This window comes from Delphinapterus leucas, chromosome 3 (assembly GCF_059928025.1).
Source record: "Delphinapterus leucas isolate spDelLeu-1000000601 "Yukka" chromosome 3, BTC_Dleu_Yukka2, whole genome shotgun sequence".
Taxonomy (NCBI): Eukaryota; Metazoa; Chordata; class Mammalia; order Artiodactyla; family Monodontidae; genus Delphinapterus; species Delphinapterus leucas.
In genome coordinates this window covers 76878986-76897387 of record NC_143131.1, presented here as the reverse complement: position 1 = coordinate 76897387, position 18402 = coordinate 76878986, and the positions used below count along the sequence as shown (strand labels likewise).

Below are 18402 nucleotides of genomic sequence, written 5' to 3'. Positions count from 1 at the left end.
GTTATTGATTTGAAACAATGCACTTCCAAATACTGTTAGAGGAGTTAGATGCCAGCAAGGTCACCATGTGACAGTCTAGTCCTGATGATCTTTATAGCATATGAAGATTCTTTGAAGCCTTCTGTTCTGTTATCCTAAAATGGAGATTGTCTGGTTTGCTAAAACGACTACAGTTTTATTTTATCATTCATCTTTTTAATTTAAAATATTTTATATAATAATAATCTGATACTTAGTCATATTTTAATTACATGATGTAGCCCAATTTTCAGAATACTCACTTGTGGATTTAGTCTCAAGTAATTACATATTCTACAGAGGAAGTGTTTGTGGTTTGATTAGTGATGCCAAAGGGAACAAGGAAATAATATTTTAGTCTAAAAAAAAGGAAGCAAGATAGAGGTTCTAGAATTCCTTTATTGAATGTACTAGTTGATCTCTTTTTAAAAATTTGGATATATAATTTTAGTTTTGATGATTTCATCATGTTGCTAATAGAAGTTAAATAAATTTCCTGTAATTCTTTTAGAAGAGTCTTCAGATTGCTTTTCTTAATAAAGTACTTAAGTGCAAGTTAAACCTTCAGGCCCTTGTACACGTTAGCTTGCAAGACACTGTGGAGGACAGAAAGATCAGAGGGAGAGCTGGTGTAGCACATGAGTTAACAGTAGGGATTTTCAATTCAGACTTCCTGTGCCCTAATCCTGAATTGCACTAATTAGCTGTTTTCACTTGAACAAGCTACTCAACTTCTCTGTGCCTCATTCATGCAATAGGAATCATAATAGTACCTACCTCATAGTGTGATTGTGAGGATTGAATGAGTTAATACATGTAAATTACTTGATCAGAAACTAGTAAGAGGTAACCACCCAATAAAAGTTAGCTGCTATCATTACTATAATAATTAATAATAATAAATATGATTAGTTTTCTTATTTTTTCTCATATTTTTCTTATTAATTAGAATATCTTTGCTATACGTAGGAGATAATAAAAATAGCATGGTAAAATCATTCTCTGTGTTTTGTGATGGACAATAAAGGAAACATTTGGTGTGACCTTGTTCTAAAATACCAATTTTCTCTTTTACTATTAAAATGTGTAAAAAATTTCAGTTTGTTTTTACGGTGAAAAATCTAGGCTGTGGTAGAGGAAATGTTTTTCTTAGGATAGAGACATTCTAAAATGCCTGCTTTTTATTAAAACGTTTACACTAATTCGGGCAAGTTGAAAAGTTTTTTTCAAGCTAAATTATTTCAGTAAATAGACAAAACTTCGTGAAAAAGCATATTATGCTAAGCACTAGTTTTATTTTAGTAACTTCTCCATTAACAAGGAATGCATGTCAAAATACTGATATTTACATCTATAAACTGGTGAAATTGATAAAAATTTGAAGGGGCTCTAGTAGCTATTGTTGGCTGGATATAAAGAAAAGATTGCTCTCACCCGCTATGATGTGAATGTGAGAGAGCATATACCTTTCAACCCAGCAGTCCTTTTCCTGGGAATCTGTCTCATTGGAATAAAACCGTTGCTAATTCAAATCTACATTAACATTTTTAAAATATCAATTGATAACCAAAATTTAATATCTAGATTTAAAATCGTAAGATAGACTAGACTTCTAATAAATGAATTCTAGAACTGCTACCTTGTCTTCACCTTTGGAAGCTAAAATAGGACTTAAATTCAAATTTTTCACAAATTTAGAATATCCAAATTTGTTTGAATGAATTAGGTTTGATTACAGCATGTAGAGAAGCTATACTATATAATATGTTTGAATTAATATTAAATTTTTTATTATATTTTCAAGGTGTTTTAAGAAGTTGGTTTATGACAAAGTAAATAATTATTTCAAGTATGTAAGTAATTAATTACATCTTAGTTATATCCTGACTGAATTCAAACATCTATTATAATGCTGTTTGCCATGCTTCATATTTTGTATCTGTTCAACCTCCCTATAATATACTCTTCATTCCCAAGTTTTTGTTCTATTTGATTAAAAGAATGTATAATTTTCAAGGTCTCACAGCTTAACCTCCTGTGTACAAATGAGGAATATGAGCATCCAAGATGATAAGTGAACTACCCGAAGTCATAAAGCTGGTTCAATGGCATTCTCTGGATGAGAATCGGTCTTTGCGGGGTGGGGTAGGGGTTGAGAGAGAAAATATGTTGTCGCTGGCAGATGTACGTAATCCTTCCATAGTTTTAAAATAAATTATCAAATATTTGGGAACGGTTCCTCTTTCACAGTATAATCACAGACAAATCATCTGGTTAACATGTGTCTTACAAAGCAGGGATATCAAATCATAAGCGTTTACATTTGATCCACTGATGCCTAACAATCATTGTCCTGCCTATACAAACGCCTCAGCTTCCTAAGGCCCGCAGGAAATACCAGCTTCCATGAGGATTACTTCCCTTCCTCCACTCCCTACATTTCTATAAAATGTTCTGTGTAATGCCTTACTTTCTTAGATAGAGCACACTGGAAATAATTTATCTTTTCTTGATGACCCAGGTTTGACATATGAGTTTTTGCTATATTATAATTATTGCTTTAGATTCAGATATAGATACTATGAGACATACTTAGCTTCTGACTCTATACCTTTTTGTCCAGACAATGTTCTAGACTGAACTGTCTGGAATGCTTGGCATGTCTTCAGTGTACTGTCATAATGCTAATTACCTTTAGGATTAAGCCTCACCCCTTCCCCAACACACACACACACACACACACACACACACACATGGTTTTCTTTTTACTTCTGACTCTGCTGAAGCACAGTCAGCTCTTCATATCCATAGGTTCCACATTCATGGATTCAACCATTTTATATAAGCAACTAATATAAAACTAAGTCATTTTATATATAGGACTTGAGCAGCCTTGGATTTTGTTATCTGCGGGGGGTCCTGGAACCAATCCCCCATGGATCCCGAAGGATGACTGTATTCATTAGATGGCAGTAGCTGGATCAGCCTTGGTGAGCGAGATGCATGCTTGAGGGCCTTCGCATCACATCCATCCTTGCCACACTGACTTCTCCATTCACGTGCCGATTGTGCTAGCACTAAGGTAGCCAATAGCAGACTCTGGCAGACATAAACTGTCTGAGTCTTTCTGTTTTCTTGGTTGTTTTATTGCCTCTTCTGAGATGGACACTGTCTGGTGAGTGATAACATGTGATACAAGGATCTTCACTTAGTATACATCATTACTTTCTTCAAGGTTCTAAGAGCGATCGTAGGAAGGAATTATCACCATCTCCCAGGGTCCTTGCTAGGATGTTGTGGTAGGCAGGATAATGGCCTCCGAAGATGTCCACATCCTAATCCCTGAAACCTGTGAGTATGTTATTTCACATGGCAAAGGAATTTTGCAGATGTTATTAAAATTAAGGACCTTAAAATGGGGAGATTATCCTGGATTATCTGGGTGAGCCCACTGTAATCACAAGAGTTCTTAAAAGTGGAAGAAAGAGGCAGAAGTGGGAGAGAGGGAGATGTAACTCTGGAAAAATGACCAGAAAGATACAAGGCTTCTTGCTTTGAGATGGAGGAAGGGGGCAGCAAGACAAGGGGGCAGACTCTAGAAGTTGGAAAAGGCAAGGAAATGGATTTTTCCCTTAGGGCCTCCAGAAAGGACTCCTTGATTTTAGCCCATTGAGACCTATGTCAGACTTTTAATACACAGGACTATTAGATAATAAATTAGTGCTTTTTAAAGCCACTAATTCTGTGGTAATGTGTAACTGCTGCAATAGAAAATTTAGGCAAGCATTAAATCCTGTATCCTGAGTAGGTACTTATATATCAATCAACTTGCCTTTATCCAACTTCATTTTCTGCCTGCCTTGATCCAGCACCTTCAGAATTTAGTCCCCTTGCACTCTGTACTCCCCTTGTTCCTGCCTATCAGTACTGACTAAGCAACTCCTTCCTGTTACACTTTCTCCCTTAAGAGGCCCAGCACTTCCCTGGCTAGGTTATATTGTAACTTAATCCTAATTGTTGGGCTGGGGTCCGCAGTGGACATGAAAGTGGGGTGGAGGAAGCCATGTTGTCTGGCAAAGGCAGCAGCTTCTGTACCATTTCCAAGCATGGGGAGAGCACTAGCTTTTAACTGGGAGACATGGGCTACTTCTGCAGGCCCTGAAGGTTCAGGGTAATCTGGGGACTGAGGTGACCCAGTTGTACCCATCCCATGTTTTAGGTTCCACTCCTGAATCAGGGTATTAACCCCACATTGAGACCTGCCAGGGGAGAATCCAGCTTTCCCTGGAGCTCTGCTTCTCTCATAAAAGTACTGGGCCTGGTCCTTAGGTTCTTTGGCCCTCCTGCTGCAGGAGAAGAGAGCCTCTTTATATGCTGCTAAGGAAGCTCTCTGGCTTTCACACTTAGTCTTATGCTGATCAATCACTATTGCCTTTGGAAATAGCCATCCAATTCCATAGTCCTTCTAATGATGTACTTTAAGGTGTCAATACATGTACTTGCTTGTACATTCCTTTCTACCAGTATATACTTCCAGTTCATCACTAGTGAAAGTTTTTAGCAGTTGCACTGTTACTATGTACCAGGGTTTATCAGTGCTCCACCTACTACTGGCATTTTCAGCCAGCTGGTGGATAGGTCATCCAGCTCCAAAATTTCTATTCAATACTTTAGAGTCAACTTTTTCAGACCACTCACTGGAGCCAGCTGTCACAGGTCAGTTTCCCTGGGAAGCAGGCTCTGATGCAGAGATTAGCATGTAGAAGATTTGCTGGGGATTATTCTCAGGATAAAAACCTATAAAGAAGTGAAGGCATCACTACTGACCCTCACAGGGTACAAAGATAGTCCTTTAGAGTTCCAAAATTCGGGCAAGGAGCCAGGAACTTATTCTCTAGCACTAACCAGTCTTTGGAAGCAGTTTCTCTCCAAGAAGGAAGCATAATCTTGGGCATGGTAGTTCTCTTTCCCTGAAATCGGTGACAGGAAAGAGGGATTTGGGGAATCCTTGGCTGCAAGAGCTGTCAGCCATCAACACTCACAGCAGATGGGAAAATGAGTGCTTCAGCCTTACTGAGGTGGGGGCTTGGGGTACTGAATGGTATATCACAGTCAAACTACAACTATTACTATATGTATTTCTAAATAATATGTTGTTCACTTCAAATTGTTGAGCAGCAAACACAGGCCTAATTGTGTAAGGAAAGGAAAATATTGCTAGTATTAGATGAAAGCTCCTAGTAGCAGATAAGCTGAACACATACTTTGGATCACGCTCTGACTTCAGCTTCCCTAAACATTTACAACAGGACCCTTATAGGAAACTCAGGAGACAATATAGTCTTAAAAAACATGGCTTTCAACAGTTGGAGCATCTGGCAGAGGAAATAAGCAGAAATATGGTTAAATGGAGTGTGCTCTTTATATTTACTTTTTTTTTTTTGATATGGACCATTTTTCAAGTCTTTACTGAGTTTGTTACAATATTGCTTCCGTTTTATGTTTTGGTTTTTTGGCCCGAGGCATATGAGATCTTAGCTCCCCATCCAGGGATTGAACCTGCACCCCCTGCATTGGAAGGTGAAGTCTTAACCACTGGACCGCCAGGGAAGTCCCTGTATTTCCTGTTTCTAAGCTTACCCTGGTCTATAGCTAGGTCCTACAACACTTTTGTGAAGTATAATGAGTGTCCTCAGCTGAATCAGCAACAGAGCATTAACAGTACACCGTAATCTCATTAGCAAGAGGTTAGGAAAATCCAAATCCAAATCCAGGTCAGGCTCATTGGGTCATTATGTCTTAAGATGATGATGCATTTGTAGTGAGGGTCATGGTGATGACAGCCTTCAGCATATTTGTGTCTTGAGTCGCATTGCTACCACCTAGTCTGGTTGCCCACTGCATCTGGTGTCCAGCTATCATCCTGACATCTTCCTTCACCATTTTTCTGAAGATTACTTTTTTTACTTTCTTGTGTTATTTCTTCCATTTCCTGTAGTTCATGCCTTCATCTTTCTTGGTTTATTTCTTATTTTGAAGGCGCACATCTTCCAGTTGTTTCTTCAGAAGAGAGTAATGAGATATACTTTCTTTTTGTTTTTGTGTCTTTATGTCTGAAAATATCTTTATCTTACACTTATGTTTGATGATATTTTAGCTGGGTATAGAATTATAAGTTGGGTATTATTTTCCTTTTGAATTTTGAAGACTTTCTTTTATCATCCTGATCCTTCTGTTGCTATTAAAAAGTCCAGAATTGTTCTGAATCCTAATCTTTCATTTTTCTATCTTGAAACTTATAGAATATTCTTATCCTGGGTTCTAAATTTCACAATGATAGACCTTTATTTAGATCTATCCAGCCATTCTATTGGGTACTTTGTCAGGTTTTTCAGTTCAACAGCTAATGTTCTGGGAAATTTTGTTGTTCATTTCCTCCCTTCTGTTTTTTTGGATAATGAATCTCTTGAACTTATTGTTTGATTTATTACTTTTCTATTTTTTATATCTTTTTGCTTCTAGAAGATTTCTTTAACTTAACCATCTGAGTCCTCTATCAGATTTTTCATTTCTGCTATTTTGCATTCAATTTTCTAGAGCTCTTTTTATTTTTTGAATATTCCTTTTAATAGTATCCTGTTTTATGAGTGTACTGTTTTCTCTCATCTCTCTGATAATAATAATAGCAGTGTTTATGAAATTTTCCTCTTTCTGCAAAGTCTCAGTTTCTTCCAAGTTGCCTTTTTCTATTCTGGTCTTTCCATTTTGTATTATAGGCTGTCTTCATGTGTCTAATAATGTTTGGCAGTCTGTTCATGTTTATCAGTGGGAATTAAAAAGCTAATTGGAACCTCTGAGTCTATGGGTAAGACATGTGATGTTTGAGTTTCACTATAAGTAATCTGAGTAGTCTGTTGGGAATTTTCCTCCATGCCCACCCCCATCCATCTGTATCTGTTTTTTGTGGGGGGTTTTGGTATTGGAATTTTTTCCAGCTTTATTGAAATATAACTGAGATATAACATTGTACAAGTTTAAGGTATACAATGTAGTGATTTTATATATGTATTACATGTATTACAAAATGATTACCACAATAGGTTAGTTAACACATCTTAGGTTAGTTAACACGCCTATCACCTCACATATTTACACTTTTTTTGTGTAGTGAAAACTTTTGAAATCTACTCTTTTAGCACCTTTCAAATATACAATACAGTAGTGTTAACTATAGTCACCATGCTGTTTCATTGTATCCTCAGAACTTATTTATCTTATAACTGGAAGTTTATACCTTTTGACTACCTTCACCCATTTTCCCACCCCGCTTGCTCCTCACCCTGGCAACCACCAATCTGTTCTCTGTTTCAGAGTTTGTTTGTTTTTTTTAGATTCCACATATAAGTGAGATCATACAGTATTTGTCTTTCTCTGTCCATCTGTATCTTTAGAACTTTTATTTAACCTGGTTTGATTTTCCAAAGAAGATTCCTCTAGTCTTCTGCCTAGAGACTGAAGGTCTGACTACTTACAATCTGAAAGTTTAGAAGGGATGAAGGCTGGGTGAAGAGAGGGAAGGTAGGTCACTATATTCCATATCAATTTGCATATGGTACTGCTATCCCCATTTCAAAATCTCTCCTGTCAGAATGTGGAAAGACATTTACCGAGTTGCATGGAATGGAAGAGGGGAAAAGAAATGCTGTCAAACAGTCTTATTTTAGCACATACATCCACTCTCCTTCAATCCTGGGGGGTACCTAGAATACTATCTCTGTGCTTTGGAGGATTTTACAGTATAAATGGAATTGGTTTTTAGTTTTCCCCATTGCCAGCTTGGGATTTGACTGTCTCAGATCTGCTAAATCAGTTACCATTCTTATATCTGCTCATCTTCCAAATGTCATGGTGTTTTCTCCTCCCTTGTCCTCCTAGGCCTTGTGGATTTATGTCTTTGAAAAAAAAAATCTTTTACTGTAGTGTGTATAGGGTATGGGGAGATAATGCTGTCTTAAAAATATGGATGTTTAATCTGCCAGTCTAAGCTGGAACTGAGATTGCAAGTATTTACAGCAAGGGTCAACAAACTTTTTCTGACCCTGCCAACCACTGATTCTAACACTATAGCTTTGGCTTTTCTAGAACTTCCTATAAAATGAATCATACAATATGTAGTCTTCTGTGTCTAGCTTCTCTCACTTAGCTTTATTCTTTGTTATGGATGACTGAATGGCAGAAAATTACTAATAGATCTCAAGCCAGGTTCAGTTTAATTCTCATAAGGTGGCAGAGGTGATTCAAGGAAAAGGAGGACACATTTAACTTTCAGAAAACCAAGAGCTTCATTTCACAAAGAAAGTTTTTTGTCATGTGAACCTGGCCCACAGTGCATGATGTCTACATAAGCAACACTTGTCCCTTTTTTCTTAAAGGCCCTTCACCATTTGGTTCATTGCTATATACAGCAACGACCTTGATTATGCCTACAGAGAGCAAAGGATATTAACGTGTTTTAACACGGCAGTATAAAGTGATTAAGATTACTGATATGGAGTTGGACTACCTAGGTTTGAATTGTGGCTCTGCCATATACTAGCAATTTTCTTGAGTAACTTCCTTAATCATTTTTTGGCCTGTTTATCTGATTATGAGGGTAAAAATAGTACTTCATAGGATTGTCAGAATTAAATGAGTTAATACCTGTGGTGTGAAGTATTTAGATCCGTGCCTGCCTCCATATGTGCTATAAAAGCATTTTTATGATTGTATTGTAGATTGCACTAAGAGAGGAGAGCCTAAATTTTATTAAAGTGAGTAGGATCATCAGTGTTTACTTTGTCAGAAGTGCTCTGGAGCATGGTTTTGGAATCTAAGAATCCTACCAGCTCTTATCTTCCTTTCATTCCAGGTTATACCTATTTTGTGGCAATTATGGCCCAATCACAAAGCATTTGGCACCGTTTCTATAAATAATAGGTTATAATTAATTGATTATCCATTTTCCCCCTAAATTCATTGGTTAATTGTTGTTTGAACTTTATATTCAAATGCATAAAAAGACAAAGTTTAACTTTCACACATATCATTTAAAAGAATAGGTAGTATAGCGTAGAAGTTCAGATGCTAGAACCAGACAGACTAGTTTGTAATCTGGCAAGTTGTATGACCTTGAACAAAATAATTAATCTCTGTAAACTGGCATATTTAGAGTGTCTGTGTCATAAAGTCATTGTAAAGATTAAATGAGAGAAAGCATATAGCCAGTTCAAGTGGTTAGCATCCTAGGCAAGATATGGTGATAGCTTGGGCTGAGATAGTAAGAGTGGAAATTGAGAGAAGTTTATGGATTCTAGAAATATTTTTTGGAGGATAAATTAAGTTGGATCAATAAGAGAGATAGAGGAAGAGGAAGATGTCAGGGATGACTTCCAGATTTTTGGCATGAACAACTGGGTTAGTGGAGGTACCACTTGACAAGATTAGAAAGGCTAAAGGAAGAACAGATAATAGGATTTGGGAAACCGATACAGAGTTTACTTTTGGACACATTAAGCTTGAAAATCTGTGAAATTCAAATGTGTTTGATATGGTTCTGTATACCGGTTCTTTGTCAGTTATGATCATTATGAATGTCTTCTATTTATAGTTTATTAAATATAGCCATATTGACAAGTAAGGTAGCCTTGAATCTGTCTCTAAGATTGATGGCCGTCTATAATATCTTGACACCTAAAAGGTAGGAAAAAAATGGATAGTTTTAAAATAGCTCAAGCTTATATTTCTTTTGTTTGTTTTCATTATGTTTAAGGTTGAATTGTATGAAATTGCTATTTTTAAGGTCAAAAATGTCTAATATTGGTAACTTCATATAGTTCCATTTAATATTTAAAGACCATATAATGGTCCTTTATTTTTGAAGATGTTTTCACTAGATGTATGCTGTAACATCAGTTTTTATGCATTCATATGTACTCCTAGTCCTTTAATCATCATTAAACACAAAGGCCTATACTTTTTAAAAAATAACACATTTAAAATATGACAAAATGAAGATAAATTTTTAATCCAAAGTATTTAACTGGATTAAAATAAAATATTCCATATGACATTACAAAATATATTTTACACATAACTGTTCTTATAAATGTTTTGTTCTGTACTAATGTACAATTTATACTCTTTTCATGTACAAAGGAGTTGAATAACAGAATCATCTAAAAGTTTAAAGCTAAACCATATGATTTTCTTGTGTGTGTCTTTCTGGATTAGGGTCATATGCTATCTGTGTTTCATTTCTTCTGAAAGCATACCCTACTGATCAATTCCTAAAAGTATAAATTTTCTTTTATCTTGTACTTGTGGACTGGTTGGGTGCAAGAAGGTAACTTACATTTTTGCATCCTCATAAATCCCTCTGACTTGGATATCTGCCTCCCATTTGGATTTCATTTAGCCATATTTTACCTAATGAGGTTTTAGCATCTTAAAAGAAACAACTTTGATTTGTAGATTTTGTCATAAAAAAGTGTGGATTTTATATTAGTGTTCTTTCTCCAGCTGATGCCTCCAGTGTAAATAGCAAATCAGTGATAGAACTAAGGGCAGCTGGTGAGAGAGAAAGAGAGAGAGTGTGTGTGTGTGTGTGTGTGTGAGTGTGTGTGTGTGTGTGTGTGTGTTATATGTGACACAGCCGGAGTTAATGACATAGGTATGTGCTGGTTTAAAGTAAAAAATGCTAGACTTTATTATTCATAAAGAAACTTTCTTAGTAGATATGCTTACCATTGTAATCACAGAAAGACTTATATGAAGTAAAACAAAATAATCTTGAAGTTTTGATTTTAAAATTGGACATTTGAAAAACCCAGAAATTCATTCAATTTTCATTTTACTTTTCCTAAAATCAGTTATAAGTTTAAAATATATATTATAGGAGAACTCATTATATAACTTCGTAGCAACAGGTTAGCTGAAGAAAAATCTGTCAGGTTTGGCAATGGTTCAGAAAATATGTGAACCTGTCACTGTAAGCAGTCTCAAAGGGCGAAATGCTTTACAGGAGCTAATTAACCTTAGAAAATAATTACACAAATATGCAAATGTTGTTTAGATAATTCCATGTGTTATCAGTTCAGGTATTCCATCATAAATGCAGACCTTGCAATGCCTAGGTAGTAGAATCTGGCATAGTTGATAAGGCTTTGGTTACTGTATCACTTCTGTTTGGCATTTAACAATTAATGATGCCAAGAGTACATCAGGAAATTCAGCCTGTACTCTGAATACTACTGAGCTCCACGGTGTAAATATTCTATGCATTCTGCCACTAGCAAGTTCTAATTAATCGATTTACTTTTGCCTTCATGCACTTTGTATATTTGCATATTTTAAAATCATCCAGCTTGAAGTTACTCAATACAAAATGCACTCTGATGTGAAATTCATGGAGAAACCTGTAAAGTAGATTTAGTATGTTTGCATTTCTGTAATTGAGGCATATTATAAAGTCTTTCCTCTTGAAATCTGTTTAGTTTCAAAAGACACTGCTGGTAGTATACACTCTGTGGATTCTGGTTTATAAATATATAATGATTGTGGACACAGTGTGGGCTGTGGGTTGGAATGACACAGATGCGCCTTGGAACAGCACCATCTCATTTATAAAATGGGGTTTTAGTAATGTAATATGTCAGAAATATATATTAAAAACTACTCTAAGTTAATTAATTCCTGTGCTACCATTATTGGGCTTAACTGTTGCAGGAAGCAGCAAATATTTGGCAGAATTTGTTGCATCTTATAATGATGAGGATCTGGCTTTCCTAAACACTTGAATAGAAAAAAGCCATACATTTGTGAAAGCCTTGGGAAATAGTCACATAAGAAAGCCAGGTTTTTTATAGCTAAGGTTTATCTCCCTTATCACCTGTTTTTAAAAATAATACTTTGAGTTAAACTATTTCTTAATTATAGTCCTTCAAATACGGAATTCATGTAGCATCATTAACTTTCTTTTGACGATTCAGGATCACGATTGTTCCTGTCAGTTATTGTGCTTTAAATGCAGCACTGCCCTTAAGTTGCTCAGTGACAATGCTAGTAGTCCCAGACTCCTTGCGCTATATGTGCTCTTCCAGTTTTTGTGGATTTTCTGTTTTTTCAGCTATCACTTTTTACTCTTACACCTGTTTGAAACAACCCCTTTGATTTGCTACTTGTAAACATGCAGTGGGTTCGGCACAGATGTTAGAATTTGTTAGATATGAAGATGTAAAGATCCCACTCAGATGCTGATTCCCTCTTAGAAGCCAGCAGTAGTTATTCAGTAGGATTTCTGATTTTTTGGCTGTTGTTTTCTTATTTTATTATAAAGAGCATTCACTTTGTACTAATTTTGGAAAGTTCAGAAATCTAAAGGAGCTAAAAATAGAAAATATTCATAATCCCACCATCCATAAGCAGCTGCTTTTAATATTTTTATTTGATTCTTCCTAGTCTTTTTCAAGCCTTTTTTCGTCGTGAAAATTATACCACCTATAAAATTAGATGAACTGCATGTATTACTTCATAAACTAACTGAATACTATAGGTACTTAGACAGATAAACTGTAATTTACTTAAATATTTATTTTTGCATTATTGGACATTTAGGCGTTATCCAGTTATTTGCTTCTATAAATGAGACAGTGATAAACGCCTCTGAACATCAGTCATTTGCCACTTTCCAGATTATTAGAAGCTAGATTCCTGAAATGGAGTTTGAATAGTCCTTTGTCTTGGTTTTTGCAATGCATCTCATGGTACTTTGTCAACAGTGTCATTGCCAATAGTACTAGCATTGTTAGTCATTTATTAAATGCCTACAGCATGCCTTCTGTTTATAGCTTGAATCCAAAAGAGAATCTACCTTCAAATTGCTTATATTCTAGAAGGAAGAAGTGACATGGCAGATTAGATAAATAGCAGGATAGAGAAGAACCAATGGAATAGTACAGGATTCAATTTAAGCTACCATGGCTAATAGTAGAACTGACATGTAAACTTGAGCCAACAATATTTTACAGTAGTTTTAAACATAGTCAGGATAATAATACATGTAAATAGATTAAATACTTTCCATATATTGCTTGTAAGATGCTGTGGGTCAAAGGTTAGCAAAACTCTTTCCCCTTCTGTATGAGAATCTGACCTTCAGTTAACTTTCTAGCTCTATGTCCCTGGAAGCCTGATAAGGTGGTGCCTTAAGTTAGGCTTCCCAGGTAACAGATTCTGAAGTTGCATGTAAGAAGTTTGTTGGGGAATTCTCTTGGGATCAGCACCTGTAGGAGAGCAAAACAATAGATTTTGGTCCAAGGAGTTGAACTTCAATATAGTCACAACAAAGGCCTCATCTAACTCCTTGGTGATCTCTGGATCTGGGATGGCTTTTCAGAGATGTCCTGCCTTGAGGCAAGAGATAGGTCCTTCATAGATCCACGTCATCTCAACCAGACATTGGATGTAAATTGCCTCAGAGGTGGGATTGTAACTTTAGTCAAGATAGCTTTATTTGGCTGAGGGCAATTCCTAGAGAGTACCTCAGTTAAAGCTATCAGCTGCCAACTGTGCCACTTGCACGCTCAGGAAATGAGTGCCTCTAACTAAAGGAGGCTCTGGGAAACATACCATGGCATCCACTCTAAGTGGTTGGTTGCTGGGCAACACTGCCTATGGTAGAAAACGACCCCTGGTTGGTAAACTGCATCTGGATTAGAAGGAATTATAATGGACTATAAATATCGTAATTTTGATCTTCCCTGAGGGTAGTAACTCTTGTAATTGGGCAAGTCCCTTGCAGGCAAGGACCCTGGAAGCCAGGCCTATGGAGTTGTTGCAAGAGGTATTGGCTTCTGTAGGTTATAAGACTTTTAAGGCAGGATAACTCCTGTATCTGCCCAAGGTGAGTCCAATTCCCTCACTCCTGAGCTAACACCCCATGGGCCAAAGAGAGTAACTCCCACAAGGTTCTGTGTTGTGTCTGCTACAGGAACTGCTGTGAGGCTTCCATTAAAAGGAATGCCTGCTGCTGCCCTGATGGCAAACTGTGATTCCTACCCTGGATCTTTTTGGGTCAATGTGTGTCAAGTGTGGCCTAGAATAATCTTGTATAATGGTTTAGTTGTGCCTATGGATAACCCCCTAAGTAGGTGTTAAAGATTTTTTTTCAATCAAGTCTGGCTTTTTAGAACATTAGGTTTTAAAATCTAAAACTAAAGAATAATTTGATGACCTTACAGTCAGGCTGAAAATATTTAAGTACTTGGGGCACATGGATACTTGAGATTTCTTTTTCCTGCTGCTCATAGACCATTTTAACAGATATCGCCATAGACTGTGGAAGAAAGGACTCAGCTATAATACTAATCTCTGAAAACACTAGTCTTTATATGTGAACAGGGGAAAGAACTGTTAGTTCTTAGCTCTCCTTTAGTCATAGATGGGACATTTGGGCCTGGTTGGCAGTTTCCCTTATATATCAAAGTTTTGCTGATTTTTCCTCTGAAATTACTTACTCCATCCCTTCCTTTCCATTCACTCTGCCATCACCCGAAGTAGTGGGAGAGTCTGTTACTGCTGAACTGCTCCCTTGGAAGTGTTCTTACCTTTAGGTTTTGCTTAGTCTGAGCTGCATTACCCATGAGATCCCAGACTGGATTTCATGATAGCAGTTTTGTCTAGGATTTTCAGCTATTCATGTGTAATCCAGATTTTCCCTGGAACATGAATAAGATCCCTGGAAATAGTAAGAAGGAAGGCTGGAAAGATGGGTTTAGAGATGTTGGCTAAAGAGTTCCAGTTATTTATTTTGTAGGCAGTGGCAACCATTTCAGTAAATGATCTTTCAGGCAGGAGAGTTAGTTGATCAGAGCCAGGCTTCAGCAAGATTAAGGTGGCAACAAAGTAAAGGGAGAGACTAAAAGAAATGAGACTAGTTAAGAATCCATTGTAGGAGGACTCAAAATGAGGTGGGAATGAGAGGGATGGGACAGATAGGCTCTCAACAGTATAAAGGAAGAATTAGTGACTGTGAGAAGAAAGCAGGCAGGACTTCGCTGAGGTCAGGTAGTGTGAATTTATAACAGACCCATTGGACTTGGTGTCAGGACAGTCCATCAGGAATAGAGAAACTAATACTCCTCACACACTAATGCCTCTCCTCTCCTTATGTGTTAACACCCTTATGAAATTGCAAACACATTGAAGGCCAGGATCATGGCTTAGCTCTTATCATCCTTACATTTCCACTTCCAGCGCAGAGCCTAGGGGGACAGAGTAATCTAATCTCCTATGTGTTTTTATTCTGTCCATATATAGAAGAATATTTAGGACCATCACAGATATTTCACATTGTTAGTTCTGCCAACTGTCAGCAGATAGAAGCTCTGTTATCTCTATTCCTGTTTTGTTTTTACATTTCATTGTGAGATATAACTAGGGAGACCAGGTATCTGGGTTTTCTCTAGACAGTCCCAGTTTAGACCTGTTCTCCGAGCACAATTACTAACATTACCTTTCTTCACTCTCAAAGGTTTGTAGAATAAATTCTATGGTCCCTTTATATATATGTACAGAAAAGTACTAAGTATGTATTAGTCAGTTTAACTATAGCTATAAAGAACACACTTGTGGGGCTTCCCTGGTGGCGCAGTGGTTGAGAGTCCGCCTGCCGATGCAGGGGACACGGGTTCATGCCCCGGTCTGGGAAGATCCCACATGCCACGGAGTGGCTGGGCCTGTGAGCCATGGCCGCTGAGCCTGCGCATCCGGAGCCTGTGCTCCGCAACGGAAGAGGCCACAGCGGTGAGAGGCCCGTGTACCGCAAAACAAACAAACAAAAAAAGAACACACTTGTGTAACTGCTACCCCAGTCAAGAAATGAAACATTGCCAGCCGCTAGAAGTCTATTTCCCAATCACAACTCTATCTCTCTTCCTTAGAGTTAACCACTATCCTGCTTTTGATGATAAACTATTTTCCTACTTTTTATACCAATGAAAGCTAAATTACTAAAGCCAAAAATGCCTACAAAGATTTCCTTCCAATTATGATTCTTCTATTTATTTTACATACTTTAGGTGTGGGTAATTTCGTATTTATGTTACTAATAGATATCTTTGAAAGTATATTTGTATTTTAGTATATGACTACAAGGTTGTAAGTAATCATTTCTGAAGATACATGTTGTGTTTTTGTTATTTATTTATTACCCTGTGATTTAATGAAGAAGACACAGCTCTTGGCCTCAGGAATTTGATTAACAAGCAATTACAATACAAACTATTCAGTGCAATAATGGGAACATGTACAAGATGTGGCTGTAGGACATTACCTAGCCTTGGGGATGAGAGGGAAAACTTTCACTAGAAGGTGATGTTTTATTTGAGTTCTGAAGACAAGTAGGAATTATGCAGGTAAAGGTGGTGGGTGAATTAAAGGCAGAACACTTGGGCCACTTTCCAAACAACAATAACAAAAAACAGCCCAGAAATAAGAAAAGTATGGCACAGTTAGGTTACTATAAGTTGTTCCCTGCAGTTGGAACACAGAGAGTGTTCTGTGTGGTCTCTCATGGTTGGAGAAGTATATCTTTTGGGTCATCGTATTTTGCACATACATTTCGAGGCAGAAGCCAGATCATGTAAGGCCTTAGTGTCATTCTGAGTTTGAACTTGGTCCTGAGGGCAATAAAAACACTTCAAAGAGTTCTAAGCAGTGAGTGAGCAACATGGCGACATGACCATATTTGCATTTTTGAAAGGTTATTCTTACTACAGAATTAGAGAGAGTATTTAAATGGGCAATCCTAGAGGCAGGGAAACTTGGACTGTAGACTGTTGCAGTCATCCACTTGTGAAAGGATGGGCTTGAGCTAAGCCAGAGGAAATGAGAAGGGAGAGAAGTAGATGGCTTTAAGAGACAGTTGGGGACAGAATCAACAGGTTTTTAATGATTGATTTTATGTGGAGTTTGAGGGAGAGGGAAATAAAAGATGATGCTCAGATTTCAGCAGGAGGTGGGGAGCAAAGACAGTGACACAGGTTTGGAGAGGAAATTATTAGCAAGGTGTTGAATTGGTTGCGTTTGAAGTATCTGTGGGGCATTCAAAAGGAAATGACCTTGGGTCTGGAGCTCTGGAGAGAAATTCAGGGTGGAGATAGTCATTAGGGAACAACAGCTTTTAGGTGGTAAGTGAAGCCATTCATATGGACCCTAATATGATATTTAAAAATTTCTGAAATGGAAAATGTGAATAAATTGTGTTCATTGTCTAGTACCATGACATTCTTAGGGAATTAGTCTTTTGGTGTTAAAGCTTCCAAGAAATATTCACACAAAACGTTTTCACGATCTGTTTTAGTTTTTATCAGTTTGGGTTTTTTTAGCTCTTTGGTTGTTTGTTTTTTCTTTTTCTTCCTTTTTCACATTATCTGAGTTTTAATCACAAAATGTGCCTACTATAGCAATAAACACAATAAAATGAAGTTATTATAGAACTTTTGGAACTAAAGCAACATTCATACATTTATTAGGGATTAGCAAATTAGGAGAAGTATAAAAGGTCCCAGGTTTATATGTTTAGATTTCTTACAGTTCTAGAAATAAAATATGTATGGAAAATTCTTTTAGGAAAAAGGTGTATTTTTAAAATAATATAAATTGAAAGTATTTGTTGTTAATTTTCTGCTTATTTTCAGTTTACAGAGGTACTTACAACTTTATAAATCAAATAATTTAGCTGTATGTATACTATAAGTATTTTCAGGTATACATATAGAAATGTATCTGATTTTTCTTAGTGTTACACTGTTTTATCATAAGACCACTATAACTTTCTGCTATGCAATTCTAATGTACTTAGATATATTTTAATATCTCAGATATGCCCAGAATGAGCAATTTCCCCTCAAAAATGTACTTACTTAAAATACTTTCTTTCAGAATATTATAGTAGCACTTAAGTTTAGCAGTAATTTACTAATGGTTTAATACTAATTTATTCCCTAATTTGGATCTTCAATGTAGTTTTTTTGTATTGTTATTATTTGGAATGAGCTATAACCATCTTATTTCTTATGCTATGTAAGCAAGCATATAATTTAATTTTTGATTACTATGATAATAATTAGATACAGTATGATATATATTATATTTGTTTTACTTATAGGAAAATGGTTCTCCTGAAGAACATGCAGTCTATGTGTGGGACCATTTCATAGCCCAATCTGCAGCTGAGAATGTATTTTTTGTTGCTCATAGCTATGGAGGACTTGCTTTTGTTGAACTGGTAAGTGCATATTTAACTCTTGCTAATTTCCAAACTCCTTACAGATTTATCCCCTCCAC

At 36.6% G+C, this 18402-nt stretch overlaps 1 protein-coding gene across 10 annotated transcripts in view; it reads left to right on the top strand.

Annotated features, from left to right (window-relative positions):
• ARB2A (ARB2 cotranscriptional regulator A) overlaps window positions 1–18402 on the top strand; it is a 427541-nt gene that overhangs the window by 213817 nt on the left and 195322 nt on the right. For all 10 annotated transcript variants that reach the window (XR_016392455.1, XM_089908385.1, XM_022592751.3 and 7 more), the window contains one exon: window positions 18224–18343. Coding sequence is in view for 9 of the 10 variants with exons in the window: in XM_089908385.1 (XP_089764511.1) it covers window positions 18224–18343 (120 nt within the window). In the remaining variant the exon portion in view is untranslated. The remainder of the gene's footprint in view (window positions 1–18223; window positions 18344–18402) is intronic.